Raw genomic sequence first — 17,719 nt, 5'->3', positions numbered from 1 at the left:
AACTTGTGTGTTTAATAGGGGTGCCCCATGAGTATATATAGGTGGGAGGGAAGGAGGCCGACTTGTGGGAGGGTTGCCGACTTGGACGAGAGGCTCCCTCCCATAAGGGCGGTGGCCAAAGGAGCTGGGGCCCCTTCTCCCACCCTAGCCGCACCCTTCACTTGTAGGGTAAGGCAAGGTGGTAAGGGGCAGTTCATGGGGCCTATACTTATTCCAGGGGCTGCCCTCTAATAGGCCTAGCCTATTTGGGGTGGACCATGACCCCAATAATTATTTCCAAGTCATAACCACGCACGCATATGAGGTCATACACGTACCCATGTGGATACACATATACACTAATTTTTGTTTATATCTCAAAACATTTAAAATACATATACTTCAAAAATTAAGATTTATATTTTGTTTTAAATATTCACTGCAAATTTAAAAGATGTTAATGCGGTGTAAAGTTTTCGTAGAATTTTTTTAAAGAGGTTTGTACAGTTAAAAAAAGTTCATGGCATTTAAAAAAATATTCACGCGTTTCAGAAAATTTTCATGATGTTTTTTAATATAAAATAATAAAAAATGTTAATATAATTTTAAAAAAATGTTTCATACTATTAATTACTTTTCGTAACATTTAAAATTAAACATTCACACATTTATGAAAAAATTCCATGGAAATTAAAATTTTTTATACAATATAAAAGATTTTCACGTAAGTTAAAAAATGTTTATACCATCCAAAAAATATACATAACATTTAAAAATGTTCACATGTTCCAAAAGTATATTCATAACTTTCAAAAAAATGTTTGTATAATATAAAATATATTCCATACCACTCAAAAAGTGTTCAGTGTGTATTTAAAAATATTTAACATTTATTAGGAAAAATAAACATCTATTTGAAGTAATGTCCATCATATACTTAGAAAATGTTCAACGTGTGTCAAAAAAATGTTACATGATGTATAAAAAAATGTACAACATGCATTTATATAAGAAAAAGGAAAGGAGAAAAATAAACAATGAAAACCGATAAAAACACATATAAAAGAGAGGAAGATTTTTTTTTATATGAGAGGTTGTAAAAACGGTCCTTAGAACCTTCTCAAAACCGCTCCAGGGAGAGCGAGAGATTAGGCGGGAATCTCGCAACAAGCGAGATATAGGCCTTATTTGGTTTATAAGTCTTAGGACTTTTTTTAGTTTCAACTTATAAGTCCCAAGTCCATAAAAAATCTCTACATGTTCGGTTCCTGGGACTTATAAGTCTTTATAAAACCATATTACAACTATAAGTCTTTATAAGTCCCTTCTTAAAAGTTTTATTTCATAAATTTCAAATACCCACTTTAAGTCTCTATAAGTCCCTCATATTTAATTTAGATGAGACTTATTTAAATTCATAAACCAATAAGTTCCTGAAAACAAACACCCTCGTAGCCCCCGCGATGGTGTGGCCAAAAACTGCACTGGATCTGCTTGGTTTGGGCTGGTACTTTCGGTCCGAACCCATTCTCGGTGCCCCTCGGCGATTCTGCGACGGATTCGGACGAGCGAAGGGCGAGCGAGAGGGGTTGCCTGCCACCAGCCGGAGCGCTGCCCGACCACGTTCCCCGTCATCAGAAGGCGAGCGAGAGGGGTTGCCTGCCTCCTCCAGCTCCGCTCATCTGGCGCCGCCTCCCCGCCGCGCTGCTCCTTCCTCGCCGTCAAGAGAGTGTGAGAGAGGTAAGCCCTCGCCGAGATCTGTCTATTGCTCCAGCTCCTCGCGGGCACGTTCTTCCGATGCGTGTTCCGGGCCTCGATTCGGTGCTCGTTGCGACGGCAGCGGAGGTGCCAAGAGCGTAGGACCCGTTTCCCGCCCAAACCATTCCCAGGCCGAGCTGTTTCCACGCACGAGAACACGAGCACGAGGAAAGGGGAAAAGACTTATGGGGCCCCTTTCTGCAGTTTTTCCACTAGGGTTTTGGGATGATGCTGATTCTAAGGTTCCTGAGGTTCCAAGGTTTAATTGAACCCCATTCCCCACGTTATGTAGCTTGCTCGGATCGATTCGTTTCGCTTTTGTAGCATTTTTCTCTGGTAGTTCTTTAAATTGGAGTATATTGATTTTGTGTGGTGGGAATTGCTGCAAGTGATTGCGGGAAGTGTATTACGAAGCTTTTGGGATGCTCCGTTTCCGGCATCAATTACCGAAAGATAGTCTGATTTTGGTACTGCGGTGGCTTAGGGTTTTAGCCTCGTTTTAACTGGTACTGTGGTGTTGGAATGTTGCAAGTTGGCCATCTTTTGCCAAATCCACAACTTCCTTGATATGTTAAGCTGTAATTCCAGTCAAGCTCTGCTGCTCCTGCCCATTCGTGTCTGCAAGTAATGTCTTCTTTTATTTTTAGGCATGCAATGCAAGTAAGGTCTATGATATTCTATCGCTGCAATTGGCTCATGTTTCTAATGTGATAGGTAGATCCTATCGAAAAAAATGGAAGAGGTGGAAAATACCAGCAAGCGCAAAGCACCCGAGCTGGATTCCGAGGACAGTTCCGCTGCCGCTGTTATGAATGGACAGCAGTCGCTGCCTGGCTCGGCTGCCAAGCGTCAGAACCTCGCCCGGTCGTGCATCCATGAGGTTGCTGCCCCCAATGGCTACGATTTGTCTAAGGACGAGGCCGTACATGGGACCCTTTCAAACCCTGTGTTTAATGGGAACATGGCCAAGACATACCCGTTTCAGCTCGACCCCTTCCAGACTGTCTCGGTCGCCTGCTTGGAGAGGAACGAATCTGTCTTGGTCTCAGCTCACACCTCTGCGGGGAAGACAGCCATTGCTGAGTACGCCATTGCAATGTCGTTTAGAGACAAGCAGAGGGTTATATATACCTCTCCACTGAAGGCTCTGAGCAATCAGAAGTACCGTGAGCTTAGTCAGGAGTTTTCTGATGTTGGTTTGATGACTGGTGATGTCACGCTTCAGCCAAATGCTACTTGCCTGGTCATGACGACGGAAATCCTGAGGGCAATGCTCTATAGGGGTTCTGAGGTGATCAAGGAAGTTGGTTGGGTTATATTTGATGAGATCCACTACATGAAGGACCGGGAGAGAGGCGTTGTGTGGGAAGAGAGTATAGTTTTCCTTCCACCTGCCATCAAGATGGTCTTTCTTTCTGCTACCATGTCGAATGCAACTGAGTTTGCTGAGTGGATATGCAATCTGCACAAGCAGCCTTGTCATGTGGTGTACACAGACTTCAGGCCGACACCGTTACAGCACTACGTGTTCCCAATAGGTGGGTCTGGTCTCTACCTCGTAGTAGATGAAAATGGTCAGTTCAGGGAGGATAATTTTCTGAAGCTGCAAGACACATTTGCGAAGCAACCTAGTCAACTAGATGGGAAGAAGAATGGTGGGCCTAAAGCCAGTGGTCGAATTGCAAAAGGTGGGAATGCTTCTGGAACTTCTGACATATACAGAATTGTCAAGGTAGGCAGCCACTGACATACTTCAGTGCAAGATAAATTCTGGCCTTATTGTGCATTCTGAATTTACAAATAATAGATGGTTTATGCTTTCTTGTACAAGCATGCATATTTTTGTAGTTTACCACCTGCTGGCTTTTAAAACTAGGGAACAGTTCGTGTTTCACTTGATGATATTCACTGTTTAGCTGTTGATGTTTTATAGTTTGGTTTAGTTTCTTCCAGTCAATATCCCTGCTTAATTTCGATGATTGCTAATTTGCAGATGATTATGGAGCGCAAGTTTCAACCAGTCATTATTTTCAGCTTTAGTAGAAGGGAATGTGAGCACCATGCGATGTCGATGTCAAAACTTGATTTCAACACTGAAGAAGAAAAGGATAGCATTGAACAGGTTTTCCGTAGTGCTATTTTCTGTTTAAGCGAGGAAGATAGAGGTTTACCTGCTATAGAGTTGATGTTGCCTCTTCTTAAACGAGGTATTGCAGTACACCATTCTGGACTGCTTCCAATAATTAAGGAGCTGGTGGAATTGCTCTTCCAAGAAGGTCTTGTGAAAGCTCTCTTTGCTACTGAGACGGTGTGCGCTTTAACCTGATTATCCCACTTGAGCTAAACTTATTTTATCCATTGACTGCATAATCTGGAATTGTACTCCTCAAAGGAACTTCTATTTTGGTTTTTGAACTAGAGAAAATCAGATTACTATTGTTTTATACTTTCTGAATTATTTTCACTCTTTAGTAGCAGCATTTGATTAACTCATGATTGTTATTCTTCAGTTTGCCATGGGACTGAACATGCCTGCAAAAACAGTTGTCTTTACATCTGTCAAAAAATGGGATGGTGATAGTAACCGTTTTATTGGTTCTGGAGAATATATACAGGTAAATCTTATGTACATGAAGTGAAGTCAGGCATATATATGTAGAGTTAGTAGGTCGAATAGAATATACGAGCCCTTCTCACAATAATTTTGTATTTTCTTTCTAGATGAGTGGAAGAGCCGGTCGGCGTGGGAAGGATGAACGTGGCATTTGTGTTATAATGATAGATGAAAAGGTAAGGCTGTGTAATCTTCTGTTCCAACTAATATAGCATGATGATCATGCATGGAACCATGAGTTGGCTGCGAGATCTTATGGGTTTCACCTCTAGCCTACCCCAACTTGTTTGGGACAAAAGGCTTTGTTGTTGTTGATGATGATGATGGTGGTGATGATCATGCACGGAATTAGTATATCTTTCTAGTACAATAATTTGATCAAATGCACCCTCCATCCAGATTTTGCAGTTGTCTTTCTGCGTTGATTATGATAATGAAATGTGATAACTTATTACTGCCTTATTTTTGTCTAACGCAAATCATTGCTATTTCACTTGTAGTCATGGTTCTGATTTTGGTAGATGTTTACCAGTTTGATTTTTAAACTTAACTGTTTTTATTAGTTATTTATGGTATGCAGTGGCATGTAATCGGAAGTCATTATGAGCTTATTTTTTTAGACTATTGAACTTTGCATTTGAAAGATACATGCTCTGTTCTTAGTTCTCACCTGAGTAGTTGTGTTGAATTTTTTTGTTCTGTTGAAGTCGTCCTCCCAACAGACTGTTCTATGTTCATGCTTGAATTTACTTCTCATATCAAGCTTTACTTAGCTTGCAATACTTGTTATGCAAAATTAATTTGCTCTGAATTCTTAGTAGTTGTGTTAACATTCATTTTGTGCTATTGAAGCTGTCCTGCAAGACACTTGTTTTGTTACATATTCATGCTTGAATTGCTTTTCAAGATCTATTTTGTATGCTGTGATTCTTATGCAACATATATACACTAAAGCTTTTGTTTTGTTTTCACGTGCTTCCTTTAGTTTGACATTTGGCCTTTGGTATTAACATAATTTAACTTTTCAGATGGAAATGAGTGTTATCAAGGACATGGTGTTAGGTAAACCAGCACCTCTCATCAGTACTTTCCGACTGAGCTACTACACCATTCTGAATTTGCTGAGTCGCGCGGAGGGCCAATTTACTGCTGAACATGTGATCCGGAATTCATTCCACCAGTTTCAGTATGAAAAGGTCTGTATCAACCTTAAAGATACCTCTCATGACATATCCTTTTGAATGCCAAAGATTAGCTTCCCTTGCTTTTCAGGCATTACCTGAAGTGGTTCAGAAGATTACAAGGTTGGAAAATGAAGCTAGCTTGCTGGGCTCTTCGGGAGAGGTATGCTATTTCGGTTGTAATATACATTATTGCGCTTCTGTTTGACTAACAATGTATCACCTCTACTTGTACAGAATGATCTTGCTGAATATCACAAATTGGGGCTTGATATATCTGAACTTGAGAAGAAAATCATGTCTGAGATGATTAGACCAGAGAGAGCTTTGTTATATTTGGTTCCTGGAAGGCTGGTACGTAACTATTTCTCCTAGGTTCTGTTCTTGCTTGAGGATGAGATGTACATTTTCATCAGTTATCGCCGCTTATGATGTGGATTCTGTAAAATTTACACAGATTCCATTTCACTGAGTAATTTGCATCATGGCAGGTTAAGGTGAGGGATGGTTCAACAGACTGGGGATGGGGTGTGGTTGTAAATGTTGTAAAGAAACCTTCAACATCTAGTAGTCTCCCCCCTGCATTAAGTGCATCCCGCAATAATAACTATATAGTGGATACCTTGCTTCATTGTTCTTCTAGTTCGAGTGAGAGCGGATTGCATTCGAAGCCATGCCCACCTCGCCCTGGGGAGAAGGGAGAAATGCATGTGGTGAGTTGAAGATCGTGACAAAGGATTTTATTGTGGTCGTTTATCTTCAGTTCGCTAGACTATCATTTTATTATTCTCATTTAGCGATGGCCCAAAATTTACTTTTGACCAATGTTGAGATTTTTGCAGGTGCCTGTACCATTACCTTTAGTATGTGGTCTAAGCAGCATTAGAATCAGCATTCCATCTGATCTGCGACCACCTGAAGCAAGACAAAACATACTTTTTGCAGTTCAAGAACTAGGAAAGCGTTACCCCCAAGGGCTTCCAAAGCTACATCCAATTACGGTGAAAATTCTTCTTACATAATCTTTTCAGCTCGTTGTTAATTTTGCACTAGAAGTACCATTTTTGTTTAGAGGCTGAAAGTTCCAAAAAAAGGAAGTCAAATTTATCTTGTCAGGATTTAGATGCACATTAGCACAGCTCTCCAGATGAGATATATCATATCTGTTTTTCCTCAGTACATCGTCCATGCATGTTATACAGACGGGGAAAACAAATGCTATAGCCCGCAAAAAAAGAAGTTTCTCCGATCATTCTTTCCTAAAAATATATCACCTGTCATCCTAAAGCAATAATTTTGAATTATGGTGTCATTTTTTGACATTCTGGTATAATTAACAGGACATGGGTATTGAAGAACCTGAATTAGTTGACCTGGTTCATAAACTTGAGGATCTTGAGCAGAAACTATGTTCTCACCCACTTCATAAGGTATGCCTTATCGTCACCTTTCAATTAAGAAATGCCCAGTCCTGTTTTTACTTGATGCACTTATTTTTTTTTGCTATTTTTGTGTGTCAGTCTGATCAAAGTGAGCAGCAACTGTCATGGTACCAAAGAAAAGCTGAACTGAATCATGAAATTCAGCAACTAAAGTCAAAGATGCGGGATTCACAGGTTGGTTGAATGTTTGCATGGTTGATCCTTGTTAAACAGCTAAATGTGTTCTCACATTCTCCTCCATTCAGCTACAAAAATTTAGGGATGAACTGAAAAACCGGTCTCGTGTTCTGAAGATGCTGGGTCATATTGATGCGGATGGTGTTCTCCAGTTAAAGGGGCGTGCTGCCTGTTTGATAGACACTGGGGATGAGCTGCTTATCACTGAGCTTATGTTTAATGGTACCTGTTTAATATGACTCTGGGTTCAGTTTTTGCTTACTTTATATTCAGTATTGCATTAATATGTTTATGTGACTAGGTACATTTAATGATCTTGATCATCATCAAGTTGCTTCCGTTGTTAGCTGCTTTGTTCCGTGTGAGAAGTCAAGTGAGCAAATACGCCTGAGAAATGAGCTTTCTAAACCAATGATGCAGCTCCAGGAGGCTGCAAGAAAAATAGCTGAGGTGCATACTTGTTGTATACTTGTATCATCACTATATCGCCACCCATCTCCCTAGTCCCTGTGCTTGATTGGGAACTCTGATTTCTCACTCTTGTTTTAGGTACAACGGGAATGCAAATTGGACATCAATGTTGAGGAATATGTTGAATCAACTTGTAAACCCTACCTGATGGACGTCATATACTGCTGGTCAAAGGTTGGTCAGACTATGCAGTTCATTAAACTATAGATCTTGTGTTCCATTTTTTCTTTTTGGAAATTCTCCAGGCATTAAGATATCTTATTTCCAATTGTGACATTGATTCTTATCATGCATAATCTCGACATCTGATGCAATCATACTCTGCATCTGTACTGCTGCTGCAGTTTTTGTAGTTATATTATGTGTAGAGTCCTGAAACATTTTCCTCACAGGGCGCCACATTCGGAGAGGTGACAGAAATGACTGACATTTTTGAAGGAAGCATCATACGGCTAGTTAGGAGGCTGGATGAATTTCTGAATCAGGTAAACCACCTGTTGGTTCCGGGCACTAGTACTAAAACCACTTGGATAATGAGAGTGTCTGTCTTTGATTATCCCATTTGACTTAAAGTGCATGCGAATAAAAAAAATCTGCCTTTGATTGATCCATTAGATCAATGTGCATGTGAATACAAGTGTGACATGTCCTTCTAGCGAAATGTCCATAAACTGCATTTACTCTCAACTGTGACATGACAGAATATGATGAACAAGTTGGACTGTAGCTAAGATATGTAAGAAATGTTATCTATTTATGTTTATCTCCATATATAGAAGTTGTGATTGGCATCGATTTTCTTCTTTGCCCTTTTCTGCATGCCCAACACTTTACTTTTATATTACAAAGTTCTGGAAATAGTCAGGAAAATAAGCTTGCTTTGTTTTCCTTTGTCGAACCAACTGACTTAATTTATTTGCCAGCTAAAAGCCGCTGCTGAAGCTGTTGGGGAGGTCAACCTTGAGAACAAGTTTGGATCGGCTAGTGAGAGCTTACGCCGTGGCATCATGTTTGCTAACTCATTGTATCTGTGATGAGTGCTCCAGCAGTTGTAACATACAGTATATGTTAACAAACCAAACGTAGCTGTTTTGTTTTTTGTTTTTGACAGCCCTTATCTGTGGGAGTGTAGGTTGTAGCCTTGGTAACCCCTAGGCAATTTATTTTGGAAATTCTTATCCAGGCAACATCGTGCATTCAATTTTGCAGCAAAATTGTTAGGGAAATCCTATTTAGCGTCTGGCGCTTCAGGCGCGGGTTACAGGTGTTTTTACAAACTGGCGCCTGAAGCAGCTCCTTCACCGGTTACAAGTGTTTTTACAAACTGGCGCCTGAAGCAGCTCCTTCACGGGGAGTTGCAATAACGGCCTGGGGCAACACACGACTTGTGTTCAGTTACTCCCATTTCCCCATTCTGTTCTTTCCTTTTTCTTTTCTCTTTCTTGTTTGTATTTTCAGTTTTTCTTTCTTTTTCAAAGATGCACAAACTTTTTAAAATTCGACGACCTATTTCTTCCAACCACTGAACTATTTTTCGAATTTGACGAACTTTTTCAAATTCGTTCAACTTTTTTTCCAATTCAATGAACTTTTCTCAAATTTGTTTTTTTTCAAAACCATGAACTTTTCTCAAAATTTGGTGATTTTTTAAAAATTCATTGAACGTTCTTTTCAAACCAACAAACCTTTTTCAAATTCTATTAACTTTTTAAAAAAATTGTCGAACGTTTTCTAAATTTGACGGACTCTTTTTCAATTTGATTAACTTTTTTCAAAACTGATTAACTTTTTCAGTTCTAATAAACTTTTTTTAAATCGATGAACTCTTTTTTGAAACCAATGGATATTTTTTAATTCCCATGATTTTTTTACAAAATTGATGACCTTATTTTCAAACTTGTGAACTTTTTTGGGGAATCGATGAACTTTTTAAAAAATGGATGAACTTCTTTACAAAATCAATGAATGTTTTTTCAAAATAGATGATTTTTTTTTTCAACTTCACGAACTTTTTTCTGATCTTTAAAAAATAATAATTTTGTGAACCTTTTTTTAAATCGATGGACTTCCTTCAAATTTGTGAACTTTTTTTCCCGGATTTCGATGACCTTTTTTCCACTTTGAGATTTTTTTTGGAGTTTGTAAACTGTTTTTTACAATCTATGAATATTGTTGAATTCACGAACTTTTGTCGATTTTCTGCGGGTTTTTTTTTTCAATTTTTTGTGTTTTTTCTAGAGGTCAATGTTTGACTGGTTAACTGTCGAACGAAGCGTATGTTTTTTTTCTTCTGAACATAGTACAGATGCAAGCGTTCATACATACGCGCATACACTCATCCTGTGAATGCACACATGCTCACCCTGTCGGATGTGGGGTTCCGGCAAATTCTTAAGGTTCGAACACTGGGGTGCGCGCGAAGTCTTTTCCTTCTACCGATCTATGCCCTACCTTGCTAAGATCTCGCGGACGAACTCGCAACACAGAAAGACACAAGATTTATACTGGTTCGGGCCACCGTTGTGGTGTAACACCCTACTCCAGTGTGGTGGTGGTGGATTGCCTCTTGGGCTGATGACGAACAATACAATGGGAAGAACAGCCTCCTGAGGTTGAGGTGTTCTTATGCGTGGCTAACTTGTGTGGGTGAGAGAGGGATCTAAAATGTCGTCTCCTCACCCCTCCTTCCGTTTGATTTCCGATCCCCCTTCTCCTCTCTCCCCCATCTATGGTGGTGGCTAGTCCTACTTATAGAGGCCCTGTTCCTCTTCCCAAATGTTGAGCGGAAAGGGAGCCAACAATGGCGGGCAAATTTGAAGGGGGACAGCTAGTGCAAGCCATCCTGACAAAAGATGGTCTCCGCATGCGAAAGGCTCTGGTGGTGACGCCGTCTTGGGCTCCACGATGACCTCCGTCTTGCCATCCTTCTGGTTTTGGTCTTGTTGCACCGAAATGGCAACCTTTGCCTGAGGCCTCGGTACTCCGCGGCTGCGCTTGCCTCCTTTGCACCAAAGAGGAAATAAGGACGCTGCGCGCGCTGGCGCCCGCCTGACGCCCGCCTGGTATCGATCGTCATGGCTCACGTCACGAGAGCCTCGTGAGGTTCGCCTCGCCTTGATATCTCCGCTCCTCATGAGCCTGCCTGACTAGGCCAGTCGAGAGGAGGTCTCGTGTCGTCCGCCTCGCGAGCCTTGGCCCCTCGCGAGGGTCTTGGGTGCCTTATTGATGAAGATGGGCCGTACGGCCTGCTGGCTCCGCCACGCCGCGGGCCACAGGCAGGCAAGTTTGGGGACCCCCATTCCCAGGACGCCGACAGTAGCCCCCGGGCCCAAGGTGCGCTCAGGCTTGGCTTCGCGACGAAGCCAAGGGCCAAGCACGAAGCGCCGCGGGCCCCAAAAGCCCACGGCCTCGGTTGACATGTGGCGGTTGATTGGACGTGGGCGTCTCCGCTTCCCCATGTTGCCTCGGCAACTGCTCGCCCTGACAAAAGGTTGGCGCAGGCAGCACTTGCCTTCATTGCTTCTCCCTCGCCTTGCTCCAGATCCCCTTCCTTGCTCTCCGCCACCGCTATCTCCAGATCCGCTCCAATTTCATTCCGCAGCTGCGATCCATGGCGCCGCACAAGGCCAAGGCTTCCTCAGCGCCGGCTTGGTACGAGCCGGTCCTTGAGGTGCCCACCGTCACGGAGAAGAGCCTCGCTTCCGTGCGCCTGCTGACGGCGGGCGAGAGCAATGAGTGGGGGAAGACCGAGCTCCGGCTTGCCTCCGACGCGTCGGAGCCTGAGGAAATCACCTTCTTCCCCTTCTTCTCGAGCAGCGTCACCGTCCGGTTGGTTCCTCCCTTCTCCGATTTGTTTTACGAAGTCCTCGACCACTACGGGCTGCAGGCGTTGCATCTCCATCCCAACTTTGTCCTCCTCCTTTCCATCTTCGCCTACTACTGTGAGGCGTACCTGGGCGTGATGCCGTCCGTGGCGCTCCTGCGCCATTTCTTCCTTCGTGTCAGTGAGGGTAACATCTCCGGATGCGCTAATTTCGTTGCATCCAGCAAGGCCAACTCGATCTCGAGTACCGGGAAAAGGGCCGACAACATTCGATCCAAATGGGTCATGATGGACGCCAAGTGCGCCGACCCGCATTTGGCGTTTCCCACGGCGGCGCCCTCTTCCCACGGGGGATGGCCCAGGGCGGAGCTTGCTGATGAGCGGGCCTCGTTGGTGTTGGGGCAGATGGTGACCGACCTGAAGCCGGGGAACGCGAGGGTGGCAAAGGTGACGGGGGTTGTGCTTCTAAGGGAGTTCGTGACCCTGCGAGTAGCTCCACTCCAGGCGTGTGCACGCCCCTGTGGGAGCTTGAAGAAGAGGGGAACATGACCCGCCTGAGGCCAGGGGCCCTGCCTGACGATGAATTGGATGCTGTCTTGCGCCTCATAGTTGGGGACAACCAGGAGTACCCACCAAGCGCCTTTCTCCCCCTGTTCCAGCGCAGGGATCGGGAGGAATTCGTCGCCTCCAGGCCGTCCTTTGGTGCGCGTGGGCTGGTGCCGCCGGCGCTCCTGGGAGCCCCTGCGGCACCGAAACCGGTGGAGGTGTCTTCTGGCGAGCCCCGCAGGGAGGGGGAAGAGGAGGTGGACCCGGAGAAGGCTCTGAAGGGGAGGGGGAGACTGATAACCCACAAGTATAGGGGATCGCAATAGTTTTCGAGGGTAGAGTATTCAACCCAAATTTATTGATTCGACACAAGGGGAGCCAAAGAATATTCTCAAGTATTAGCAGCTGAGTTGTCAATTCAACCAGACTTGGAAACTTAATATCTGCAGCAAAGTATTTAGTAGCAAAGTAATATGATAATAGTGGTAACGGTAGCAAAAGGTAGCAGTAGCAAAAGTAATGTTTTTGGTATTTTGTAATGATGATAGCAATAGCAATGGAAAAGTAAAATAAGCGAAGAACGGTATATGGAAAGCTCGTAGGCAATGGATCGGTGATGGAGAATTATGCCGGATGCGGTTCATCATGTAACAATCATAACATAGGGTGACATAGGACTAGCTCCAATTCATTAATGTAATGTAGGCATGTATTTCGAATATAGTCATACGTGCTTATGGAAAAGAACTTGCATGACATCTTTTGTCCTACCCTCCCGTGGCAGCGGGGTCCTAATGGAAACTAAGGGATATTAAGGCCTCCTTTTAATAGAGTACCGGAACAAAGCATTAGCACATAGTGAATACATGAACTCCTCAAACTATGGTCATCACCAGGAGTGGTCCCGATTATTGTCACTTCGGGGTTGCCGGATCATAACACATAGTAGGTGACTATAGACTTGCAAGATAGGATCAAAGAACACTCATATATTGATGAAAACATAATAGGTTCAGATCTGAAATCATGGCACTCGGGCCCTAGTGACAAGCATTAAGCATAGCAAAGTCATAGCAACATCAATCTCAGAACATAGTGGATACTAGGGATCAAACCCTAACAAAACTAACTCGATTACATGATAGATCTCATCCAACCCATCACCGTCCAGCAAGCCTACGATGGAATTACTCACGCACGGCGGTGAGCATCATGAAATTGGTGATGGAGGATGGTTGATGATGACGATGGCGACGGATTCCCCTCTCCGGAGCCCCGAACGGACTCCAGATCAGCCCTCCCGAGAGGTTTTAGGGCTTGGCAGTGGCTCCGTATCGTAAAACGTGATGAATTCTTCTCCCTGATTTTTTTCTCTCCGAAGCCAAATATATAGAGTTGGAGTTGAGGTCGGAGGAGCTCCAGGGGGCCCACGAGGTAGGGGGGCGCGCCCTAGGGGGCAGGCGCGCCCCCCACCCTCGTGGACAGGTGGTGGCCCCCCTGGTCTTTGTCTTTTGCAAGGATTTTTTTATTATTTCCGAATAGATGTTCCGTGAAGTTTCAGGTCATTCCGAGAAGTTTTGTTTCTGCACATAAATAACACCATGGCAATTCTGCTGAAAACAGCGTTAGTCCGGGTTAGTTCCATTCAAATCATGCAAGTTAGAGTCCAAAACAAGGGCAAAAGTGTTTGGAAAAGTAGATACGACGGAGACGTATCAACTCCCCCAAGCTTAAACCTTTGCTTGTCCTCAAGCAATTCAGTTGATAAACTGAAAGTGATAAAGAAAAACTTTTACAAACTCTGTTTGCTCTTATTGTTGTAAATATGTAAAGCCAGCATTCAAGTTTTCAGCAAATATTATGACTAACCACATTTAAAATAACGCATAGGTCTCATGTTTACTCATATCAATGGCATAATCAACTAGCGAGCAATAATAATAAATCTCGGATGACAACACTTCCTCAAAACAATCATAATATGATATAACAAGATGGTATCTCGCTAGCACTTTCTGAGACCGCAAAACATAAATGCAGAGCACCTTTAAAGATCAAGGACTGACAAGACATTGTAATTCATGGTAAAAGAGATCCAGTCAAGTCATACTCAATGTAAACTAACAGTAATGAATGCAAATGAAAGTGGTGCTCTCCAACTGGTGCTTTTTAATAAGAAGATGATGACTCAACATGAAAGTAAATAGATAGGCCCTTCGTAGGGGAAGCAGGGATTTGTAGAGGTGCCAGAGCTCGGTTTTGAAATAGAGATGAATAATATTTTGAGCGGTATACTTTCATTGTCAACACAACAACCAAGAGATGGCGATATCTTCCATGCTATACACATTATAGGCGGTTCCCAAACAGAATGGTAAAGTTTATACTCCCCCTCCACCAACAAGCATCAATCCATGGCTTGCTTGAAACAACGAGTGCCTCCAACTAGCAACAGTCCCAGGGGGAGTTTTGTTTTGCAATTATTTTGATTTAGTTTGCATAAAGCATGGGACCGGGCATCCCGGTGACCAGCCACTTTCTCGTGAGTGAGGAGCGGAGTCCACTCCTCTTGAGAATAACCCGCCTAACATGGAAGATACGGACAACCCTAGTTGATACATGAGCTATTCGAGCATACAAAACAGGATATTTATTTGAAGGTTTAGAGTTTGGCACATACAAATTTACTTGGAACGGCAGGTAGATACCGCATATAGGAAGGTATAGTGGACTCATATGGAATAACTTTAGGGTTTAAGGGATTGGATGCACAAGCAGCATTCCCGCTTAGTACAAGTGAAGGCTAGCAAAAGACTGGGAAGCGACCAGCTAGAGAGCGACAACAGTCATGAACATGCATTAAAATAATCAACACTGAATGCAAGCATGAGTAGGATATAATCCACCATGAACATAAATATCGTGAAGGCTATGTTGATTTTGTTTCAACTACATGTGTGAACATGTGCCAAGTCAAGTCACTTAAATCATTCAGAGGAGGATACCACCCTATCATACCACATCACAACCATTTTAATAGCATGTTGGCACGCAAAGTAAACCATTATAAGCTCCTAGCTAATCAAGCATGGCACAAGAAACTATGATCTCTAGTTGTCATTGCAAACATGTTTATTCATAATAGGCTGAATCAGGAATGATGAACTAATCATATTTACAAAAACAAAAGAGGTCGAGTTCATACCAGGTTTTCTCATCTCAGTCAGTCCATCATATATCGTCATAATTGCCTTTCACTTGCACGACCGAATGATGTGGATAATAATAATAATAGTGCACGTGCATTGGACTAAGCTGGAATCTGCAAGCATTCAACAAACAGGAGAAGGCAAGGCAATAGGGGCTCTTGGTTAAATCAACAATAATGCATATAAGAGCCACTTCAACAATTTAATTATGATCTTCTCCTATAGACCCCCAAAGAAAAGAAAAGAAATAAAACTATTTACACGGGAAAGCTCCCAACAAGCACAAGAAGAACATGAAATGTTTTTGGGTTTTCTTTTTAATTACTACTACAAGCATGGAAAGTAAACTAATAAAAAGCTACAACTAATTTTTTTGGTTTTTCTTAAGGTTTATTAAACACACAAGAAGAAAGCATGAAAAGGAAAATAAACTAGCATGGATGATACAATGAAAAAGTATGAGCACCGACATCTAGCAATGAGTGTGTGATCATGAATGTAATGTTGGTGGGAAATATGTACTCCCCTAAGCTTAGGCCTTTGGCCTAAGTTGGTCTATGGCCACGGCTGGCCTGGCTGATATCCATAGTAATAGTTGGGGTCGTACTGAGATGCAGCGGCTGTCGCCCCCTGAGCTGCAGCGTGGCGACGAGCGGCCTCCGCTCTCCTCTCGTACTCATCTGCCTCCTCTCTGGTAATAACATATCTTCCTTTTGCCTGATAATCAAAGAAGGCAGGAGCATGGAGAGTAATACGGACAACACGATGTCTGTCAAAGATTAAACGATACTGGAGAGGTGATTCATTCCTCTCGACAAACTGGTGGTGAACCATAGCATTAAAGTCTAGGTAAGCAGGAGGTAATTCAATATCATCATTACGTATAGTTACACCAAGAAAATCAGCTAAGTGGGTTGCATAAATTCCATCAAAGAAATCTCCATTAAATCTATTCAGATGCAACCTATGTGCAACAATGGCTCCCAAATTATAAGATTTATCTCCTAACACAACACTCCTAAGAATACTGAGGTCGGGGACACACATGTGACATGCTTCATCTTTACCGTTAATGCATCTACCTATGAAGAGAGCAAAATAATGTATAGCAGGAAAATGAATGCTCCCTATGGTAGCTTGTGTTATATCTCTGGACTACCCCACAGTTATATCAGCAAGAAAATCTCTAAATTCAGATTTGCGAGGTTCCCTGACACTACCCCATTGTGGAAGTTTGCAAGCAGTGGAAAATCCTCTAAGTCCATCGTATAAGATTTTTCATAAAGATCGAACATGACAGTTGGAGAATTGCGTGAAGATGAAAATTCAAACCTCCTCACAAAGGAACTAGCGAGATAGTGATACTGGTGGCACTTTTATTCCTCGAAGTTCACAAGATCAGCGTTATGAAAATATGCGTTAATTTTGTCCTTAATTCCCGCTCGATCCATAAAGTTTTCCGAAGGCCATTCACAAGGACGCACTGGAGTGTTTCTTGGTGGCTCATCATCAGCATCACGCATTGCAAGCGTGGGCTCTTGTTTCCTTGAAGAGCCACCTTGTTACATTTTCCTAAACATATTTCTTCCTCTGAAAAATTTCTGAAATTTTTAGTAACTTCAAATAAAAGTGAACCAAACTCAATAGTATTGATAGCAACTACTCCTACAAGTGCCTAGAGCCTATATCATGCATCAAAACTACTTGGAACCATATGAATTTGACATGCAAGCTCAAGAACATGGTCACCTAGGCAGCAAAAATATGCAATGAATAAAGCACTAGAACAAAAACTAATTGGACCAATGGAGGATGTAAGTGCATCTAGTGCCCCTTAGTGATTTTGGTGTATTGAAGACTTATAGGTTAAGGGACTAATGCGTTTGTGAGTGTACACATGTCTATAAGTCTATGATGAGTTTGATATTTACAGAGGAAGTCCCCTAAAAATGAAGTTCTTTGACTAAATACTTTGGATTTCTGAAGACTTTGAAATTGAAGAAATTGGCGTGACCTTGAAGACTTGGTATTCATTCGAGGAACATGAAGCATGAAGACTTTTGTTTTTGTAGTTTCATTTTCTCTTTCTTGAGTCATAGGAAACACCATACTGTTAAAGGGGGTTGAGGAAATACTAAGGAAAAATTTCCATGGGATGCTCAACTCAAAATACTACACCTACCAATCCCTTCGAGTGAAGCCATTGGAAATCTCATACAGTTCAGTCATATTCTTCAGTGACAGTGACGAAGTTCTTCTGGTCTCTGAGGAATTTGTTCTGACTGAGGAGTTAGGAATTCGCTAGTGTGGATTGCCTACACAGTGAGGAACATGATAGCCCTGAGGATTTTGCTACTCAAAATTCCGACCGTTGCTGTGCTATGTGCCAGCTGTCCCAAAATATCTACCCACCTAACGGTCATATCATTGAAGGGTATTTATGTCTTATCATGTTGGGCTGCTCCCTAGGCTATAAATAGCCGCCCCTACAACCACTAGCTGGTTGGCTGCTCTGAGAG

General features: G+C 42.5%; 1 protein-coding gene across 1 annotated transcript; it reads left to right on the top strand.

Moving 5' to 3' along the window:
- Positions 1–1,484: 1,484 nt before the first annotated feature.
- LOC125550813 (DExH-box ATP-dependent RNA helicase DExH10) lies at positions 1,485–8,823 on the top strand. The gene is made up of 17 exons (XM_048713909.2): positions 1,485–1,719; positions 2,452–3,469; positions 3,731–4,045; positions 4,248–4,352; positions 4,459–4,527; positions 5,380–5,547; positions 5,624–5,695; positions 5,770–5,886; positions 6,024–6,245; positions 6,375–6,533; positions 6,873–6,962; positions 7,053–7,148; positions 7,220–7,373; positions 7,453–7,601; positions 7,701–7,796; positions 8,015–8,107; positions 8,546–8,823. The coding sequence occupies exons 2-17, from the start codon at positions 2,471–2,473 to the stop codon at positions 8,654–8,656; spliced, it is 3,015 nt and encodes a 1,004-aa protein (XP_048569866.1). The 5' UTR covers positions 1,485–1,719; positions 2,452–2,470; the 3' UTR covers positions 8,657–8,823.
- The last annotated feature ends 8,896 nt before the right edge of the window (positions 8,824–17,719 follow it).

The sequence above is a fragment of the Triticum urartu genome, chromosome 4A (genome assembly GCF_056163025.1).
Source record: "Triticum urartu cultivar PI428250 chromosome 4A, HENAU_Tu73, whole genome shotgun sequence".
Taxonomy (NCBI): Eukaryota; Viridiplantae; Streptophyta; class Magnoliopsida; order Poales; family Poaceae; genus Triticum; species Triticum urartu.
Note: the sequence above shows the minus strand (reverse complement) of the source record. Positions and strands in the feature narration are given on the sequence as shown.

Bases quoted from the DNA above. Each gene is read 5' to 3' on its own strand.
- LOC125550813 (XM_048713909.2), top strand. From the start codon at position 2,471: ATGGAAGAGGTGGAAAATACCAGCAAGCGCAAAGCACCCGAGCTGGAT. The intron at 3,470-3,730 runs GTAGGCAGCCAC...GCTAATTTGCAG, and splicing joins ACATATACAGAATTGTCAAG to ATGATTATGGAGCGCAAGTT. The intron at 5,696-5,769 runs GTATGCTATTTC...CTACTTGTACAG, and splicing joins TGCTGGGCTCTTCGGGAGAG to AATGATCTTGCTGAATATCA.